We start from the raw sequence: 17938 nt of genomic DNA, 5'->3' as shown, positions 1-17938 counted from the left end.
AACTTACCATTAGTCTGCGGTAAGGGGCTGACTTGTGGTGTTCTGAACAAATGCAGCAAAAGTCTGCATGTCATCCTGGCCCCTGGTTCTGCATCTGGGTCACCGCATGCTGCAGGAAACACAGACTCAAAGATGTTATAAATATCTCACAGGAAAAATAATTAGCTTTCAACAGTAAAATCAGTAGTTTTCCCTCTGCCTCTCTTCCACAAACCTCCAAAGTTGGAAAATATGTCTTCAAATTTAACATACAAACAGACTTCAAAACTGCCTCTGGTAAACATATCTTATGGTGTCAATGCATGAAAGGACATCAATACTCACCAATATCACACTCTGTTAGGATTTTAAACAGAATAAAACTTTTACCAAAATGCCTTTATTTTCCTTTCAGTTCAGTTAGTAAAGTATAAGACAACTTGGCTCAGTTTGTAGCTTTCTTCTGAGACACAAGGTTATCATCAGTGCAGTACTGAGAGAGCACTGCTTTGTCAGAGACGGCATCCTTTGAATAAGGCATTAAACAGAGGCATGGTATGGCTGTTCCAATGCTTCAAGTGGATGTTAAAAATCCCATTGAAGAGCAGGGAATTCCCCCAACATTCTTCCTTCAATCACTTTACTGCTGTTTGTGGGATCTTGCTCTGCACAAATCAAATTTCGCTTTTGCCAACGTAACAATGAATTTCAAAATAATTTATTGTATGTGAAGCTCTGAGCTATTTGAGAGAAACGTTAAGGCATTTACATAAATCCGAGTCCTTCTTTGTGATTTGACATATTTACAGGTGCCCAAGGGCAAGATTGGAATAAGAAATGACAAGAGTTGGAAGAAGTTGTAAAAACCTCTGCACACTGCAATTTTTCCAAAGGATTCCTTCATGTTCAGCCCCATCATCAAGCTGTTAACTTCCCCATAAAATCTACAGCTTCCCTTTGGCAGGTCCCTGTTCATTGCCTTAGGAAGTCCATAATCGTTTTCCCTTGGCCATGACCAGTAATTTTCCAGAGATGCTTCTTATCTTTTCCCAAAATGACCATTTATTTGGTACAGCTGGTTACTACCTTAATATGTAAACACTGATCAGTGCAAAAAAATGTGAAGCATCAGTAGTTCAGCTTCTGTGGTAGTGTTCATATTGTCGGCACACATAGATCCCTGATCACAGCATTTAACAATCCTTTTTATCATTCCAAAGGTTTCATCTCCACTACCTTATCCAAAAAAATACTGTAGGTACTCATCACTACAATAGAAATGTTTCCTGATATCAGTTCTCAACTGGCCTTTAATGCCTCTTTTCCTTGATGTCATAATTTAACTTCAAATAGTGCAGAAGATTTATATTTTCTATTCCTTAGTATTTTTACAAGGTCCTTGCTTATCCATTTCCTTTCCAGTGTAGGTTTTTGCCACTAATCCTCAAAACTGTTTTGTGACAACTATGAATGAACTTTCACCACATCACCTCCAGAGCTTGGACATTTCTGCTCCCTCGATGACCAGAAGAGAAGAGAACACAATACTCTCTGGTTTTAGAACAACAGTTTCAGCCTTGTAGTCTACTGAGTTGGTAATATATTTCCATATTCTATATGTGGAATACAAAGATATGTGACAGCAAATTTTCATTGCAATTTTTTTAAAGAAAGGTTTATCATATGAAGATACTGCATGACATTAAACCTGAAGTTATATGGGAGCTCTGCCCAGGAACCCTCAAGTCTTCCAGTGATGAGACTGCTGTACTTCTGCAGTTTATAAATCAGATGCACGTACAAAAAATGGAGGTTGATAGATGGAGAAAGAGTACACTTCCTCCCAAAGAATGGCAACATTCTCTCCTCTCATCTCTTCCTGAAAAGCTAACTCTTTCCTTCGATAGCTATCCATGAGGACCAGTCACCTCTGCTAACTTGACCAAGTGTCCATTCTCTATGCAGAGACATTGTTGGATAATGAGTTGACCACAGCCAAACCCAGTTCTATATATACACGTATGTGCACTTCCAGCTGGAGTCACTGGATGGCAGTTGGGAGTGGGAACCCTGGCTAATTTCCCACTCCTTCAAACAGGAGGACAGAGGCTAATTAAATTGCTGCCTGCTACTTCCCGAGTACAGATCAAAGATCAAACCTAGAATTAGCAATCTATGCTTTATGGGGACTGAGCTAGTACAGGAGAGTCAAAGGCATTTTTTAACACCAATGAAGAAGGGAGAGAATATTGTGGTTGGCTTGAATTGTGCATGTATGAATAGGTTTTACACTTTATGTATGGGGAGCCTTTGGATTTCTTTTTTTCTGTATGGGAATACTTTGCTTGTAGAGGGTACTTCTATTTCTGCAAGATCATGTGGAGCCTAGCACTCATTTGGGCATCCAGCCTGTAGCTCCAAGAGCTCAGACATGCTTGGGTTAGAAAGCTCATTTCATTTGAGACTTGGATTTGAATCAAGCCTAAACTAATGAGGCAGAAGTCTCTGCTCTCTGCCAACAATGGATGCCCACATGAAATGAGCTTGGATGAATTTGACACAGCTCCTCTGAGGCTCAGAGCACACAGCTATCCACTGATTTGCAACAGTCACTAAATTAATAGTTTTGCTTGCAGCATTTGCTGTGGTAAGTGAAAATATTGCACTCATACAGTAGGGTACGCTCTTCTTAGTTTGGGTTAAGAGACCTTCATGTGGGAATTTCTCTTGTTGCTATGCACAGAATATTACAAATATGTTGGAGAGTATTTGACGTGTTGGCAGTTTCAAACAAAGTTATAAATACTGCGCAAGCTGTCCAACAACTAAAAAAAATGGATGCCAAGCCAAAGCTTGGTCAAAGAAGTGCATTTCAGGAGAATCTTAAAGGAGGAGATGGAGCTGGAGATACAGATGGAGATGAAGTTCAAGAGTACGGGGCCTAAATGGTTGAATGCACAGCCACCAAAATTGGAGCAAAGGAGTGGGAAGGAATAGGACACCAAAATTACTGATTTGCTGAATACAGTGGCCAGGCATAGGTTATTGGTTGGAGGCTAAAGATAATTCCTTTAGTCTGCTCAATGTATAGCTGAAGAAAGCTGTAGCTCCTGTAAGACTGGATGTTGGCTAAGTAGCCTGAAGCCATAGAGAGTTGGTTGCGGAAAGACAAAGATGGGTGTCATCAATGTACATGTGGAAGCTGGCCCCACGTCTGTGAAAATTGTTGGCAAGGAACAGAATGTAGATGAGGAAGGGAGGGTGAGGCGAATGGTTCTTGATGGGCATCCACACATGACGGGCATTAGAGGAAACCCTACCCTACTGTTAGCGCTGAAGAGAGGGAGCTTTAGTCAGCATAGCTTACCTGAGTGAACTTTTCTGCACTCAAAATGTGGAAACACTCCCCCATTTCCCTCACCTTTTTGAGCACAAAACATCATGAAACTGACCATTGGTCAGAATGGGGGGGAGGGGGCAGGGTTGGGGGAAGGTGGTGGTGACACTGAAATCAGACCCACTCACCTGCTGCTAGAAGTGAGGGAAGAGCCACATGCTGAACTACATCCTCCAGCGAGAAACACTGACGTGCGATTAGAATAGCAATAAATGTAGCCAAAGAGTCATGGAAAGAGAAGTCACTCACCTACAAGAGGTCAAAGTAAGCAGCAATCAGTAACTTGCAAAAATTAACATGTACATTGTTAATGATAGGCGATGTTTAGGTAAAGTATTCAACAAAATGTCTTTGGGGTGGGAGGAGGGAAAAGAGGGGAGAGAATAACTCCAAGACTCCTTTAAATTATATATTCAAATGGGCTTCCCATGACACGTATTATGCTAATCTGACAGGGCTCACGAGCTGCTCTGTCGTCTACCTGCGCTCACACTGATGCCAGCCACAAAAAGGTGTGTGGGACTGGCTCAGGATGTAAACATCCCTCCTGGTTTTCTCCGCCTTCCTGACTTCTCTGCTTGGCATTTCCTCACAGCAGCACAGCTAAGAGGGAGAACGTGGTGTATGAACAACTGTAGGCATCAAGCCTCAATCCATTACTCCATGTAGCCTCCACTTCAATGTTAATAAAATCTCTGAAGATATAAACGTCCAAATTTACATTTTTAACAAAACTTATAAGCCACTTTGGTGATCACATACAATTTCTAAGTTAACAAATAACATTTCAAGTTTCAGCAAGCAGCTTAATCCACCAATAATTTACAGATGGCGCATTAAACATTGCAGCTTTCCAATAAATCATTCTGATGCCTTTGGAGTTACTTAACAGTGCAGAAAATTAATCAAGTTGAGGCCTTTCCCATACTAGAGCTTGAATATGCAGTAACAAACAATAGCCTAGACTCAATTTCATGAACCTTCCTTTGGAAACAACTTCCACTATCACAGTTATTTCCTACTGTTCACTAGTGTTCAGTGAAAAAGTCAGCGTGTGTAAACTGCATTGCCCCTCCTTGAACCTCACTTGAATTTTTTTCTATCATTGAATGGAAGAAGACATAGCCTTTGTTACATGTTGAGAGTTTACAAAGGGAGCAGCACTCCTGCCAATGGCAATATTAATTCCATATAATTAAATGTCAATATTGTTTCTGAAGGAATCATTGAAGCTAATGGCCTAAAAGCAGTAGCTGAATTAGTGAAGATACGCAATTCCTGATCCAGTTTCAACATTCTTGTATTAATTCAGCTGCCTCAGACCGCTGGATCCACATCTGTTGCCTTGGGATGTCACCAGAACAGAGAAATTAACACAATGTGAACTTACATCCACACTGCAGAGCAGATCGTTGAATCCCCAGACATGGTTTGAGGAGCAGCAAAGAGCCTTAAGAACACCAAGCCATTCAGAACTGAGTACAGTACAGCATGCCGTCAGCTCAGCACAAAGGTTAGCTATATCATTGATTCTGTAAAACAGAAAACAGCAAAGACCCAGGAAAAAGGATATTAGTGTCATTTGGAACAGATATTCTTATGGAGACAGTCAGAAAATAATTTTCCTCAAATATGGAGTAGTTCCTATTACCTGTTAAGTATTACAGAAATGGTCAATATCTCTACCTCAGGAACACCAATAATACCACTATGCAACTGATCGTTGATGACAACAGGGATGAAGGGTTTGGGTATAGATTGTCTCACCCCGACCCTTATATTTGATCCTCACGCAAGAAAAGAGTCCTTAGACTTTGAAGTGTACACATTCTGCCATACAGCTTTTAGGTGGATCAGCTCAGCTTCAGAGACGTAGGACTTCAATTGTGTGGAGAGAATAGACAAGCTGAGATTGCTCTTCTTGGAGCAGAGGAAGTTATGGTGAAATTTGATACAGATGTTCAAAATTATGAAGGGTTTTGATAAAGTAAATAAGGAGAAATTGTATTTACTTGCAGGATTGTCACTAATCAGAGGACATAGATTTAAGGTAATAGGCTAAAGAACCAGAAGTGAGATGGAAAAAATATTTCTACAGTGAGAGTTCTTATGGTCTTGAATGCACAGCCTGAAAGGCAGGTGGAAACAGATTTAAAAGTGACATTTGAAAGAAAATTAGATATATACTTGAAAAGGAAAAACTTGAAGGGCTATGGGGAAAGAGCAGGGGAATTCTATAAAGTGCTGGCACAGGCATGATGGGCTGAATGGCCTTCTCCTGTGCTGTATGATTCTTTGACTATTAGGCTGAGTAAGGTAGGACCCCAGTGCCATAAAACACGTTACCAATTAAATCTAAAGTGTTAGTGAGAAGGGACAATTGTGTGCGTTTTTCAGCAAACTTTGCTGCCTCAAAATTATTTCTAGTCCTCAGTTAACTGCTGTGTGATGTGGAACATTTATGCGTCAAACAAATTTTCAAAAGATAAACAATTCTAAAGTTAGAACATTGAAGGATTTCATGAAACAAGAAAGAATATTATTTCATGAAACAGCCACTAATATGAACTATACAACCACAGAGGTCTCTAACTCTGAAGACAGATTAGCCCATCTTGTCTTTTCTAGGGCAAAACAAAACTAATCCCACTGTCTCCAGCACTCTGTCCAAAGGCCTGTAAATACCATTAGAATGGTAACTGAGTGCAGGATCCTTAAAGCTGACATAGAAAGAGCATTTTCATCCCACCAGTCTGGACTGAATTAAAAGGCCCAGAGAGCAATAGGATGAGTGCACTACCCAACTGTGTCATTCAGTTCTGCTTTCATTAGATTATCACGTCATCTTGGTGACCTCTACCTGTCAGTGTCCTGATGTCCCATGCATACGTTCATGAGTGCATTGCACACAAAGCTGTAGCGATTGGCTGCGTTGTCACTAAGGATCTTCCCCAGCATGGAATAGTTAACATTATGAGCCGGTGGGCTCTCGATGAAATCCAACATGAAGTCTGGATCCCACAGTAAGTTGGAGTTGGAGGGCTGCACATTGCTGTAAATGGTCTGCTTAACCTTTGAACAGGCGCTACTGAGGATAAGAAAAGACATCTCATTACATTAGTGTTACATGTGGCCGTGTCGATATTTCAATAAACACTGATATTAGCTACTTCCATGTAATGTCCGACTGCTTGAAAACTGTTACATCGCTTTGGCTGTACAATGATATAATAGGACAGTGGAAAGAAAGAAAGTGTTAAGGAGATTTCCTACTGCTGATATGGTCAACTTAATTCTGTGAACAAAGTTTGAAGTCCACGTATGGAGAGGATTATCTGTCATGAAGGGGGGGGGGGGGGAAGAGCAGGGAGGAGTAGGAGAATAAATTTACTTTGAGATGCAATTCCTTTAAGATGTTTGTACTAAGTGAAACTTGATTAACCTGCAATTGGACATATGTGAAGCCTCATACTGGCCTGTAACTTTGGATCATCCTTGTGATTGCTGACTCAGATCTCTTGCTCTTCAGTATCAAATAGCAAATCAGGGTCCATACAGAGAATATTTTCTAACTTCGGTGACTGGCCAGAGCTGACAGAGAACTTCGGAATTTTCAATTGCTGCCATGATTCATCAGGAAGGATCGGGGACATATCCTTTCCGTCATTTCACCTTATCCCAATCAATTTACTCTCTTTGCATTCAGTCACATGAATGTAGACAGTCACACAATGTCCTCCCAACTAGCTCAGACTTTATCCAGAATCTATTCATAGAATTGGACACAATGCTGGGAGACTGTCCAGTGGCAAACCAGAACATTTCTCATAAACACTTTTAAACAAAAATGAGATGGGGAAAGACAGAAATACACAGAATTATACTGAACCATTTGTATGACTGTAATGTTCAGTGAACAAGTTTATATTTACACTGCTCAAGTCTGCATTTTTAAAATTAAATCTTAAATTTTAAATCAAATTAAACTAACAGGCGGGTAGTGCAGGAATACGTGTCACTCTCCAATTCAGTTCTGAATACTGAGGAAAGTGATGGTTCATCAGGGGAGTGCAGCCAGAGCCAAGATCATGGCACCATGGGTGGCTCAGCTGCACAGGGGGCACAAAGAATACTGGAAGAGCAATAGTGATAGGAGATTCGATAGTCAAGGGAACAGACAGGCATTTCTGTGGCCATTGACTTGAATCCAGGATGGTGTGTTGCCTCCCTGGTGCCAGGGTCAAGGATGTCACTGAACGGCTACAGAGCACCCTGAGGGGGGGAGGATGAACAGCCAGCAGTCATGGTCCACATTGGTACCAACGACATAGAAGGATGTGGTCCTACAGAAAGAGTTTAGTGAGCTAGGGAATGAAGTTAGCAAGCAGGACCTCAAAAGTAGTAATCTCCAGACCTTCAGGGGGAGGCAGTGGCATAGTGGTATTGTCACTAGACTAGTAACCCAGAGCCCCAGGCTAAGGCTCTGGGGACTTAAGTTCAAATCCCACCATGGCAGATGGTGAAATTTGAGTTCAATTCAAAAATCTGGAATTAAAAGCTAGCCTAATGATGTCCATGAAACCATCGTTGATTGTTGTAAAAACCTATCTGGTTTACTAATCCCCTTGAGAGAAGGAAATCTGCCATCCTTACCTGGTCTGGCCTACATGTGACTTCAGACCCACAGCAATGTGGTTGACTCTTAAATGCCCTCTGAAATGGCCTAGCAAGCCAATCAGTTGTATCAAACCGCTATAAAGTCTAAGAAATGGAATGAAACCGGATGGACGATTCAGCATCGACCTAGGCACTGGAAACGACAATGGCAAACCCTGTCGACCCTGCAAAGTCCTCCTTACTAACATTTGGTGCCTTGTGCCAAAATTGGGAGAGCTGTCCCACAGACTAGTTAAGCAACAGCCTGACACAGTCATGCTCACAGAATCATACCTTGCAGACAATGCTCCTGACACCACCATTGCCATCCCTGGGTAAGTGCTATCCCAGGGACACACCTGGTTAGTGTGTTCTATTCTGGAGAAAAACAGTGAATCGGATTGACTGTTTCCATAAGTGGGAAAACTTTAAAGAATATGTTGTGACCAGTGGAGAGGTGGGACTGAATTAACAGTGCATTCCTCGCGCCTTAGTCGCAACAGCATTTCAAATGAGAAAATCTAACCATCTCCCCTTGACGTTCAATGGCACTGAATCCCCCACGATCAACATCATGTTGGTTACCATTGACCAGAAACTGAACTAGACCCGCCACATAAACACTGTAGCTACAAGAGCAGGTCAGAGGCTGGGAATCCTGCAGCAACTAACTCACCTCCTGACTCCCCAAAACCTGTCCACCATCTACAAGGCACAAGTCAGGAGTCTGATGGAATACTTTCCACTTGCCTGGATGGGTGCAGCTCCAACAAAGAACAAAGAGAACAAAGAAAATTACAGCACAGGAACAGGCCCTTCGGCCCTCCAAGCCTACGCCGATCCAGATCCTCTATCTAAACATGTCGCCTATTTTCCAAGGGTCTGTATCTCTTTACTTCCTGCCTATTCATGTATCTGTCTAGATACATCTTAAAAGACGCTATCGTGCCCGCGTCTACCACCTCCGCTGGCAACGCATTCCAGGCACCCACCACCCTCTGCGTAAAGAACTTTCCACGCATATCCCCCCTAAACTTTTCCCCTTTCACTTTGAACTCGTGTCCCCTTGTAATTGAATCCCCCACTCTGGGAAAAAGCTTCTTACTATCCAACCTGTCTATACCTCTCATGATTTTGTACATCTCAATCAGGTCCCCCCTCAACCTCCGTCTTTCTAATGAAAATAATCCTAATCTACTCAACCTCTCTTCATAGCTAGCGCCCTCCATACCAGGCAACATCCTGGTGAACCTCCTCTGCACCCTCTCCAAAGCATCCACATCCTTTTGGTAATGTGGCGACCAGAACTGCACGCAGTATTCCAAATGTGGCCGAACCAAAGTCCTATACAACTGTAACATGACCTGCCAATTCTTGTACTCAATACCCCGTCCGATGAAGGAAAGCATGCCGTATGCCTTCTTGACCACTCTATTTACCTGCGTTGCCACCTTCAGGAACAATGGACCTGAACACCCAAATCTCTCTGTACATCAATTTTCCCCAGGACTTTTCCATTTACTGTATAGTTCACTCTTGAATTGGATCTTCCAAAATGCATCACCTCGCATTTGCCCTGATTGAACTCCATCTGCCATTTCTCTGCCCAACTCTCCAATCTATCTTTATTCTGCTGTATTCTCTGACAGTCCCCTTCACTATCTGCCACTCCACCAATCTTAGTGTCGTCTGCAAACTTGCTAATCGGACCACTTATACTTTCCTCCAAATCATTTATGTATATCACAAACAACAGTGGTCCCAGCACGGATCCCTGTGGAACACCACTGGTTACACGTCTCCATTTTGAGAAACTCCCTTCCACTGCTACTCTCTGTCTCCTGTTGCCCAGCCAGTTCTTTATCCATCTAGCTAGTACACCCTGGACCCCATGCGCTTTCACTTTCTCCATCAGCCTACCATGGGGAACCTTATCGAATGCCTTACTGAAGTCCATGTATATGACATCTACAGCCCTTCCTTCATCAATCAACTTTGTCACTTCCTCAAAGAATTCTATTAAGTTGGTAAGACATCACCTTCCCTGCACAAAACCATGTTGCCTATCACTGATAAGCCTATTTTCTTCCAAATGGGAATAGATCCTATCCCTCAGTATCTTCTCCAGCAGCTTCCCTACCACTGAAATCAGGCTCACTGGTCTATAATTACCTGGATTATCCCTGCTACCCTTCTTAAACAAGGGGACAACATTAGCAATTCTCCAGTCCTCCGGGACCTCACCCGTGTTTAAGGATGTTGCAAAGATATCTGTTAAGGCCCCAGCTATTTCCCCTCTCGCTTCCCTCAGTAACCTGGGATAGATCCCATCCGGACCTGGGAACTTGTCCACCTTAATGCCTTTTAGAATACCCAACACTTCCTCCCTCCTTATGCTGACTTGACCGAGAGTAATCAAACATCTGTCCCTAACCTCAACATCCGTCATGCCCCTCTCCTTGGTGAATACCGATGCAAAGTACTCGTTTAGAATCTCACCCATTTTCTTGGACTCCACGCATAACTTTCCTCCTTTGTCCTTGAGTGGGCCAATCCTTTCTCTAGTTACCCTCTTGCTCCTTATATATGAATAAAAGGCTTTGGGATTTTCCTTAACCCTGTTTGCTAAAGATATTTCATGACCCCTTTTAGCTCTCTTAATTCCTCGTTTCAGATTGGTCCTACATTCCCGATATTCTTTCAAAGCTTCGTCTTTCTTCAGCCGCCTAGACCTTATGTATGCTTCCTTTTTCCTCTTAGCTAGTCTCACAATTTCACCTGTCATCCATGGTTCCCTAATCTTGCCATTTCTATCCCTCATTTTCACAGGAACATGTCTCTCCTGCACGCTAATCAACCTCTCTTTAAAAGCCTCCCACATATCAAATGTGGATTTACCTTCAAACAGCTGCTCCCAATCTACATTCCCCAGCTCCTGCCGAATTTTGGTATAGTTGGCCTTCCCCCAATTTAGCACTCTTCCTTTAGGACCACTCTCGTCTTTGTCCATGAGTATTCTAAAACTTACGGAATTGTGATCACTATTCCCAAAGTAGTCCCCTACTGAAACGTCAACCACCTGGCCGGGCTCATTCCCCAACACTAGGTCCAGTATGGCCCCTTCCCGAGTTGGACTATTTACATACTGCTCTAGAAAACCCTCCTAGATGCTCCTTACAAATTCTGCTCCATCTAGACCTCTAACACTAAGTGAATCCCAGTCAATGTTGGGAAAATTAAAATCTCCTATCACCACCACCCTGTTGCTCCTACATCTTTCCATAATCTGTTTACATATTTGTACCTCTATCTCACGCTCGCTGTTGGGAGGCCTGTAGTACAGCCCCAACATTGTTACCGCACCCTTCCTATTTCTGAGTTCTGCCCATATTGCCTCACTGCTCGAGTCCTCCATAGTGCCTTCCTTCAGCACAGCTGTGATATCCTCTTTGACCAGTAATGCAACTCCTCCACCCCTTTTACCTCCCTCTCTATCCCGCCTGAAGCATCGGTATCCTGGGATATTTAGTTGCCAATCATGCCCTTCCCTCAACCAAGTCTCAGTAATAGCAATAACATCATACTCCCAGGTACTAATCCAAGCCCTAAGTTCATCTGCCTTACCTACTACACTTCTTGCATTAAAACAAATGCACCTCAGACCACCAGTCCCTTTGCTTACATCATCTGCTCCCTGCCTACTCTTTCCCTTAGTCACGCTTACTTCATTATCTAGTTCCTTACAGGCTTTAGTTACTACCTCCTTACTGTCCACTGACCTCCTCATTTGGTTCCCAACCCCCTGCCACATTAGTTTAAACCCTCCCCAACAGCGTTAGCAAAAGCACCCCCAAGGACATTGGTTCCAGTCCGGCCCAGGTGTAGACCATCCAATTTGTAATAGTCCCACCTTCCCCAGAACCGGTCCCATGTCCCAAAAATCTGAACCCCTCCCTCCTGCACCATCTCTCAAGCCACGCATTCATCCTGACTATTCTTTCATTTCTACTCTATCACGTGGCACTGGTAGCAATCCTGAGATTACTACCTCTGAGGTCCTACTTTTTAACTTGGCTCCTAACTCCCTAAATTCTGCTTGTAGGACCTCATCCTGTTTTTTACCTATATCATTGGTGCCTATGTGCACAACGACAACTGGCTGTTCACCCTCCCCCTTCAGAATGTTCTGCAGCCGATCTGAGACATCCCTGACCCGTGCACCTGGGAGGCAACATACCATTCGGGAGTCTCGTTTTCAACCACAGAACCGCCTATCTACTCCCCTTACAATCAAATCCCCTATGACTATAGCCCTTCCACTCTTTTTCCCACCCTTCTGAACAGCAGAGCCAGCCACAGTGCCATGAACCTGGCTACTGCTGTCTTCCCCTGGTGAGCCATCTCCCGCAACAGTATCCAAAACGGTATCCAAAACACTCAAGAAGCTCAACACCATCCAGGACAAAGCAGCCCGCTTGATTGGCACCCCATCCACCACCCTCAACATTCAATACTCCACCATCTACACACAGTGGCAGCAGTATGTACCATCTACTAGATGTACTGCAGCAACTCACCAAGGCTCCTTAGACAGCACCTTCCAAACCCACCACCTCAACCACCTAGGAGGACAAGGGCGGCAGATGCATGGGTACACCATCATCTGCAAGTTCCTCTCCAAGCCAAATGCCATCCTGACTTGGAAGTATATTGCCGTTCCTTCACTGTCACTGTGTCAAAATCCTGGAACTCCCTTCCTAACAGTGCTTTTGGTGTGCCTACACCCAAAGGACTGCAGCGGTTCAAGAAGACAGCTGACCACCTTCTGAAGGACAATTAGGGATGGGTAATAAATGCTGGCCTAGCCTGCAATGCCCACATCCCACAATTGAATAAAACTCTCAGTACCACGTGCAAATGAGTATAGAAATAGGAGAAGTGTGCAGACGCAAACGTGGCTGGCAAGACGGTACAGGAGGGAGGGCTTTAGATTTCTGGGACACTGTGAACAGTTCTGGAGAAGGTGAAACCTGTACAGGCCAGATGGGTTGCACCTGAACAGAGCTGGGGCAAATTTCCTTGCAGCAATTTGCTAGTGCTATTGGGCAGGGTTTAAACTAACTTGGCAGGGGTGTGGGAACCAGGAGGAAATGTCATAGGGGAATATCAAGGTGCACAGAATACTGGGAGCGATAGATAGCACTAAAGTAGAGAATAGTAAGTTATTAGGTGGGGTCAGAGTAAGGGAGAAAGTGATAAAATCCAAATCAGGGCTAATGTGTATGTATGTTAATGCACGGAGTGTTGTTAATAAGATTGGCGAGTTACAGGCGCAGATTGACATATGATGAAAATGTGTGATGTTGCGGCTATAACAGAGACCTGGCTCAAAGAAGGGCAAGACTGGGTATTAAATGTTCCTGGATACAAGGTGTTCAGGAAAGATAGGAAAAAGAAAAAAGGGGGAAGAGTGGCAGTATTGATTAAGAAGGGCATTGTAGTGCTGGACAAAAAGGATGCCCCAGAGGGGTCGAGGACAGTATCAATTTGGCTAGAGTTAAGGATCAAAAAAGGCAGTTACATTGCTCAGCGTTGTCTATAGGCCACCAGCTGGTGGGAAAGATGTGGAGGAACAAATTTGCAAGGAAATTACAGAGAGGTGCACAAATTATAGGGTAATTATAATGGGGGACATAGACTGGGATAATATAGTATAAAGGGCAGTGAGGGGCAAGAGTTCCTACAGCGTGTTCCGGAAAATTTTCTACAGCAGTATGTTTCCAGTCCAATGAGAAAGGGGGCATTGCTAGACCTGGTTCCTGGGAGAGGTGGGCCAAGTGGATCAAGTGTCAGTAGGAGAACATTTAGGGACAGTGATCATTGTATCATAAGGATTAGGCTGACTATGGAAAAGGAGAAAGAACAATCCAGAGCAAGAATAATTAACTGGGGGAAAGTTACCTTCAATGGGCTAAAAATGGAACTGGGCGAATAAAGTGGCATCAAAGGTTGGCAGGGAAAATGGTAGCTGAACAATGGTCTACCTTCAAAGAGGAGATAGTTCAGGCACTGTCGAGGTATGTTCCCTCGAAGACGTAAGGTAGGGCAAACAAATCCAGAGCTCCCTGGATGATGAAAGAGATAGAGAAGAAAAAGTGTGCTTATGACAGATACCAGGTAGAGAATACTACTGAGAACCAGGCTGAAAAAAGGGGAAGTGAAAAAGCAAATAAGAGTATCAAAGGGAGAGTATGAACAGAGACTGACAGCCAACATTAAAGGGAATCCCGAAGTTTTCTATCGACATATTAATAGTAAAAAGGTTGTCATGCAGATCCCCACCTGCCAAGAATGAGGCATATTAATTTTGTCATATGAAGATTGATTTTAAAATGTTGCTGGAGTGAGGAAATGACTTGTTAAACAGATCAGCCGTGGCTGAAAAAAACATTTACATACTCACAGACAGTGCTTGTGGAGGCAAAGGACCATTCCCTGACACATTCAACCCACAATGGACTTTGATCACCAGACACTGAAGGTGAGGAAGCTCACATTCCAGGATGACTGCTAAGATGGCCGAATCCACAAACAAATGTGGTCGCATAACTAACCTGCCGGGCAACCTAAGCTTTTTTGAATTGTCCAGACAATTTGAGGGAGAGAGACTGATTGCTCTTGGACTGTAAAGACCTCTCCTGGCTGGCTCGTCACAGCCTCTCCTGTCTCCTCCCATCTCTTTCTCACAAGTCTCTGGACCCACTGAAGACGCGTGAACCTCAAGAGATAAAAGTCTCCTACAACGAACAAGGTTTAAGAACAGCACTGGGCCCCAATGAAAAGCAAGACCTACCTACAATCAAGGACCCGACAGCGAGCTCGAAGAACAGTAACCAAAACCATCTGCAGATATTGCCTCAAACTTTTCCACTTTATTTCTTCTGCTCTTGTGTCTCTATCTGCATGTGTGTACCGCGTATGCACCCAGCATGAGCGCATTGCGTATCTGTAGGCGTTGATCAAATTAGAGTTCAAGTTTAATAAAGTTCAGCCTTTCTTCTTTAAACCTAAGAAAACCTGTTGGGCTGGTTTCTTTGCCTTACAATGGGAAAGCAGTGAACAAGGATTCACCAAGGGGGAGCTAAAAATACGTGTTTAAAATTAAACCCTGTTACAGCAAGACCAGGTGAAGGCTGAGAGGGAACCCTAGACCCCTTTTTCACCAGGTCGTAACAGGCCGGTAAAATGAGGAATGGGGCCGATTAGGGACCAGCAAGGGATTTGCATATGGAGGGAAACATAGAAAATAGGAGCAGGAGTAGGCCATTCGGTCCTTTGGCCCTGCTCCGCCATTCAAAAAAGATCATGGCTGATCGTTTAATTCAGTACCCTGTTCCCGCTTTCTCCCCATATCCCTTGATCCCTTTGGCATTAAGAAATATATTTATCTCCTTCTTGAATATATTTAATGACTTGGCCTCCACTGCCTTCTGCGGTAGAGAATTCCACAGGTTCACCACCCTCAGTGAAGAAATTTCTCATCATCTCGGTTCTAAATGGCATACCCCATATCCTGAGACTGTGACCTCTGGTTCTGGACTCCCCAGCCATCGGAAACATCCTCCCTGCATCTAGCCTGTCTAGTCCTGTTAGAATTTTATAGGTTTTTATGAGATCCCCTCTCATTCTTCTAAACTCTAGTGGATATTGGCCTAGTCGACCCAATCTCTCCTCACATGTCAATCCTGCCATCCCAGGAATCAGCCTAGTAAATTTTCTTTGCACCCACTCCATGGAAAAGAACATCCTTCCTCAGGTAAGGAGACCAAAACTACAAACAATACTCCAGATGTGGTCTCACCAATTCCCTGTATCACTGCAGTAAGATCTCCTTGCTCCTCTACTCAAATCCTCTTGCAATGAAGGCTAACAACACACCATTCGCCTTCCTAACTGTTTGCTGCATCTGAATCCTTGCTTTCAGCAACTGGTGTACAAGGACACCCAGGTCTCGTTGCACCACCCCCTTTCCCAACCTATCACCATTCAGTTAATAATCTGCCTTTCTGTTTTTACAACCAAAGTGGATAACCTTACATTTATCCACATTACACTGCATCTGCCCACTCACCCAACTTGTCCAAATCACATTGGATTTGCATCCTTTGCATCTTTGTATCCTCCTCACAGCTCACATTCCCCCCCACCTCAGCTCGGTGCTGTCTGTAAAACTTGGAAATGTTACATTTAGCTCCCTCACCCAAGTCACTCATATATATATATTGTAAATAGCTGGGGCCCAAGCACTGACCCCTGCGGTACCCCACAAGTCACTGCCTGCCACCTGGAAAAAGACCCGTTTATTCCTACTCTCTGTTTCCTGTCCGTCAAATAATTCTCAATCCATGCCAATATATTACCCCCAATTCCATGTGCTTTAATTTTGCACATGAACCACTTATGTGGGACCTTATCAAAAGCCTTCTGAAAATCCAAATACACCTTTCATAAACCCATGCTGACTTTGGCCAATCTCAATTATGCTTTCCAGGGTATAGCTGAGGTATTACAGGAATAGTTTGCATCCGTCTTTACCAAGGAAGAAGATGCAACCCAGGCAATGGTGAAAGAGGAAGTAATTCATACATTAGAAGTGTTTAAAATTGATAAGAAGGTGGTGTTGGAAAGACGGTCTGTGCTTAAAGTGGATAAGGCACCAGGACCAGATGAGACGCATCCAAGGATACTGAAGGAAATGAGCGTGGAAATTGTGGACACACTGGCCATAATTCTTCAGTCTTCCTTAGACTTGGGTGATGCCAAAGGACTGGAGAACTGCAAACGTTACACCCTTGTTCAAAAAAGGGTGTAAAGATAAGCCCAGAAACTACAGGTCAGTCAGTTTAACTTCTGAGGTGGGAAAACTTCTAGAAAGATTTTTTTTTATTCCTTTGTGGGATGCGGGCATCGCTGGCTAAGCCAGCATTTATTTCCCAGCCCTAATTGACCTTGAAAAGGTTGTGGTGCGCTGCCATCTTGAACCTCTGCAGTCCTTGGGGTGTAGACACACCCACAGTGCTACTAGGAAGGAAATTCCAGGATTCTGACACAGCGACAGTGAGGGAACAGTGATATACTTCCAAGTCAGGATGGTGTGTGGCTTGGAGGGAAAGTTGCAGATGGTGGCGTTCTCATGCATCTGCTACCCTTGTCCTTCCAGGTGTTAGAGGTCATGGGTTTGGAAGGTGCTGTTGAAGGAGCCTTGGTGAGTGCATCTTGTAGATGGTACACACTGCTGCCAATGTGCATCAGTAGTGGAGGGAGTGAATGTTGAGGGTGGTGGATGGGGTGCCAATGAAGCAGGCTACTTTGTCATGGATGATGTTGAGCTTCTTGAGTGTAGTTGGAGCTGCACTCATCCAGGAAAGTGGAGAGTATTCTATCACACTCCTAACTTGTGCCTTGTAGATGGTGGACAGGCAGGTAGATGGGGAGACAGGAGGTGAGTTACTCGCTGCAGGATTCGCAGCCTCTGACCTGCTCTTGTAGCCACAGCATTTGTGCGTCTGGTACAGTTCAGTTGCTGCTCAATGGTAAGCACCAGGATGTTGACAGTAGGGAATTCAGAAATGATAATGCCATTGAACATCAAGATTCTCTCGTGTTGGAGATGGTCATTGCCTGGCACTTGTGTGGCACAAATGTTACTTGCCACTTATCAGCTCAAGCCTGGATGTTGTCCAGGTCTCGCTGCACATGGACATGGGCTGCTTCAGCATCTGAGCAGTTGCGAATGGTGCTGAACATTGCGCAATCATCAGCAAACATCCCAACTTCTGACCTTATGATGGAGGGAAGGTCATTGATGAAGCAGCTAAATATAGTTAGGCCTAGGACAACACTCTG

The 17938-nt window shown here is 43.8% G+C and overlaps 1 protein-coding gene across 8 annotated transcripts in view; it reads right to left on the bottom strand.

The window, feature by feature from the left end:
- Positions 1 to 17938, bottom strand: part of LOC137375437 (mediator of RNA polymerase II transcription subunit 12-like protein) — a 604549-nt gene that overhangs the window by 122133 nt on the left and 464478 nt on the right. For 7 of the 8 annotated variants that reach the window (XM_068042658.1, XM_068042662.1, XM_068042660.1 and 4 more), the window contains 4 exons: positions 6237 to 6464; positions 4767 to 4908; positions 3505 to 3625; positions 8 to 109 (listed from right to left, as the gene is read on the bottom strand). In XM_068042658.1, the coding sequence (XP_067898759.1) occupies positions 8 to 109; positions 3505 to 3625; positions 4767 to 4908; positions 6237 to 6464 (593 nt within the window). The remainder of the gene's footprint in view (positions 1 to 7; positions 110 to 3504; positions 3626 to 4766; positions 4909 to 6236; positions 6465 to 17938) is intronic. The other variant, XM_068042659.1, reaches the window with a different exon arrangement.

Source organism: Heterodontus francisci, chromosome 11 (genome assembly GCF_036365525.1).
Source record: "Heterodontus francisci isolate sHetFra1 chromosome 11, sHetFra1.hap1, whole genome shotgun sequence".
NCBI lineage: Eukaryota > Metazoa > Chordata > Chondrichthyes > Heterodontiformes > Heterodontidae > Heterodontus > Heterodontus francisci.
The sequence above is the reverse complement of the archived record's forward strand: the minus strand, read 5'-3'. Positions and strand labels throughout refer to the sequence as shown.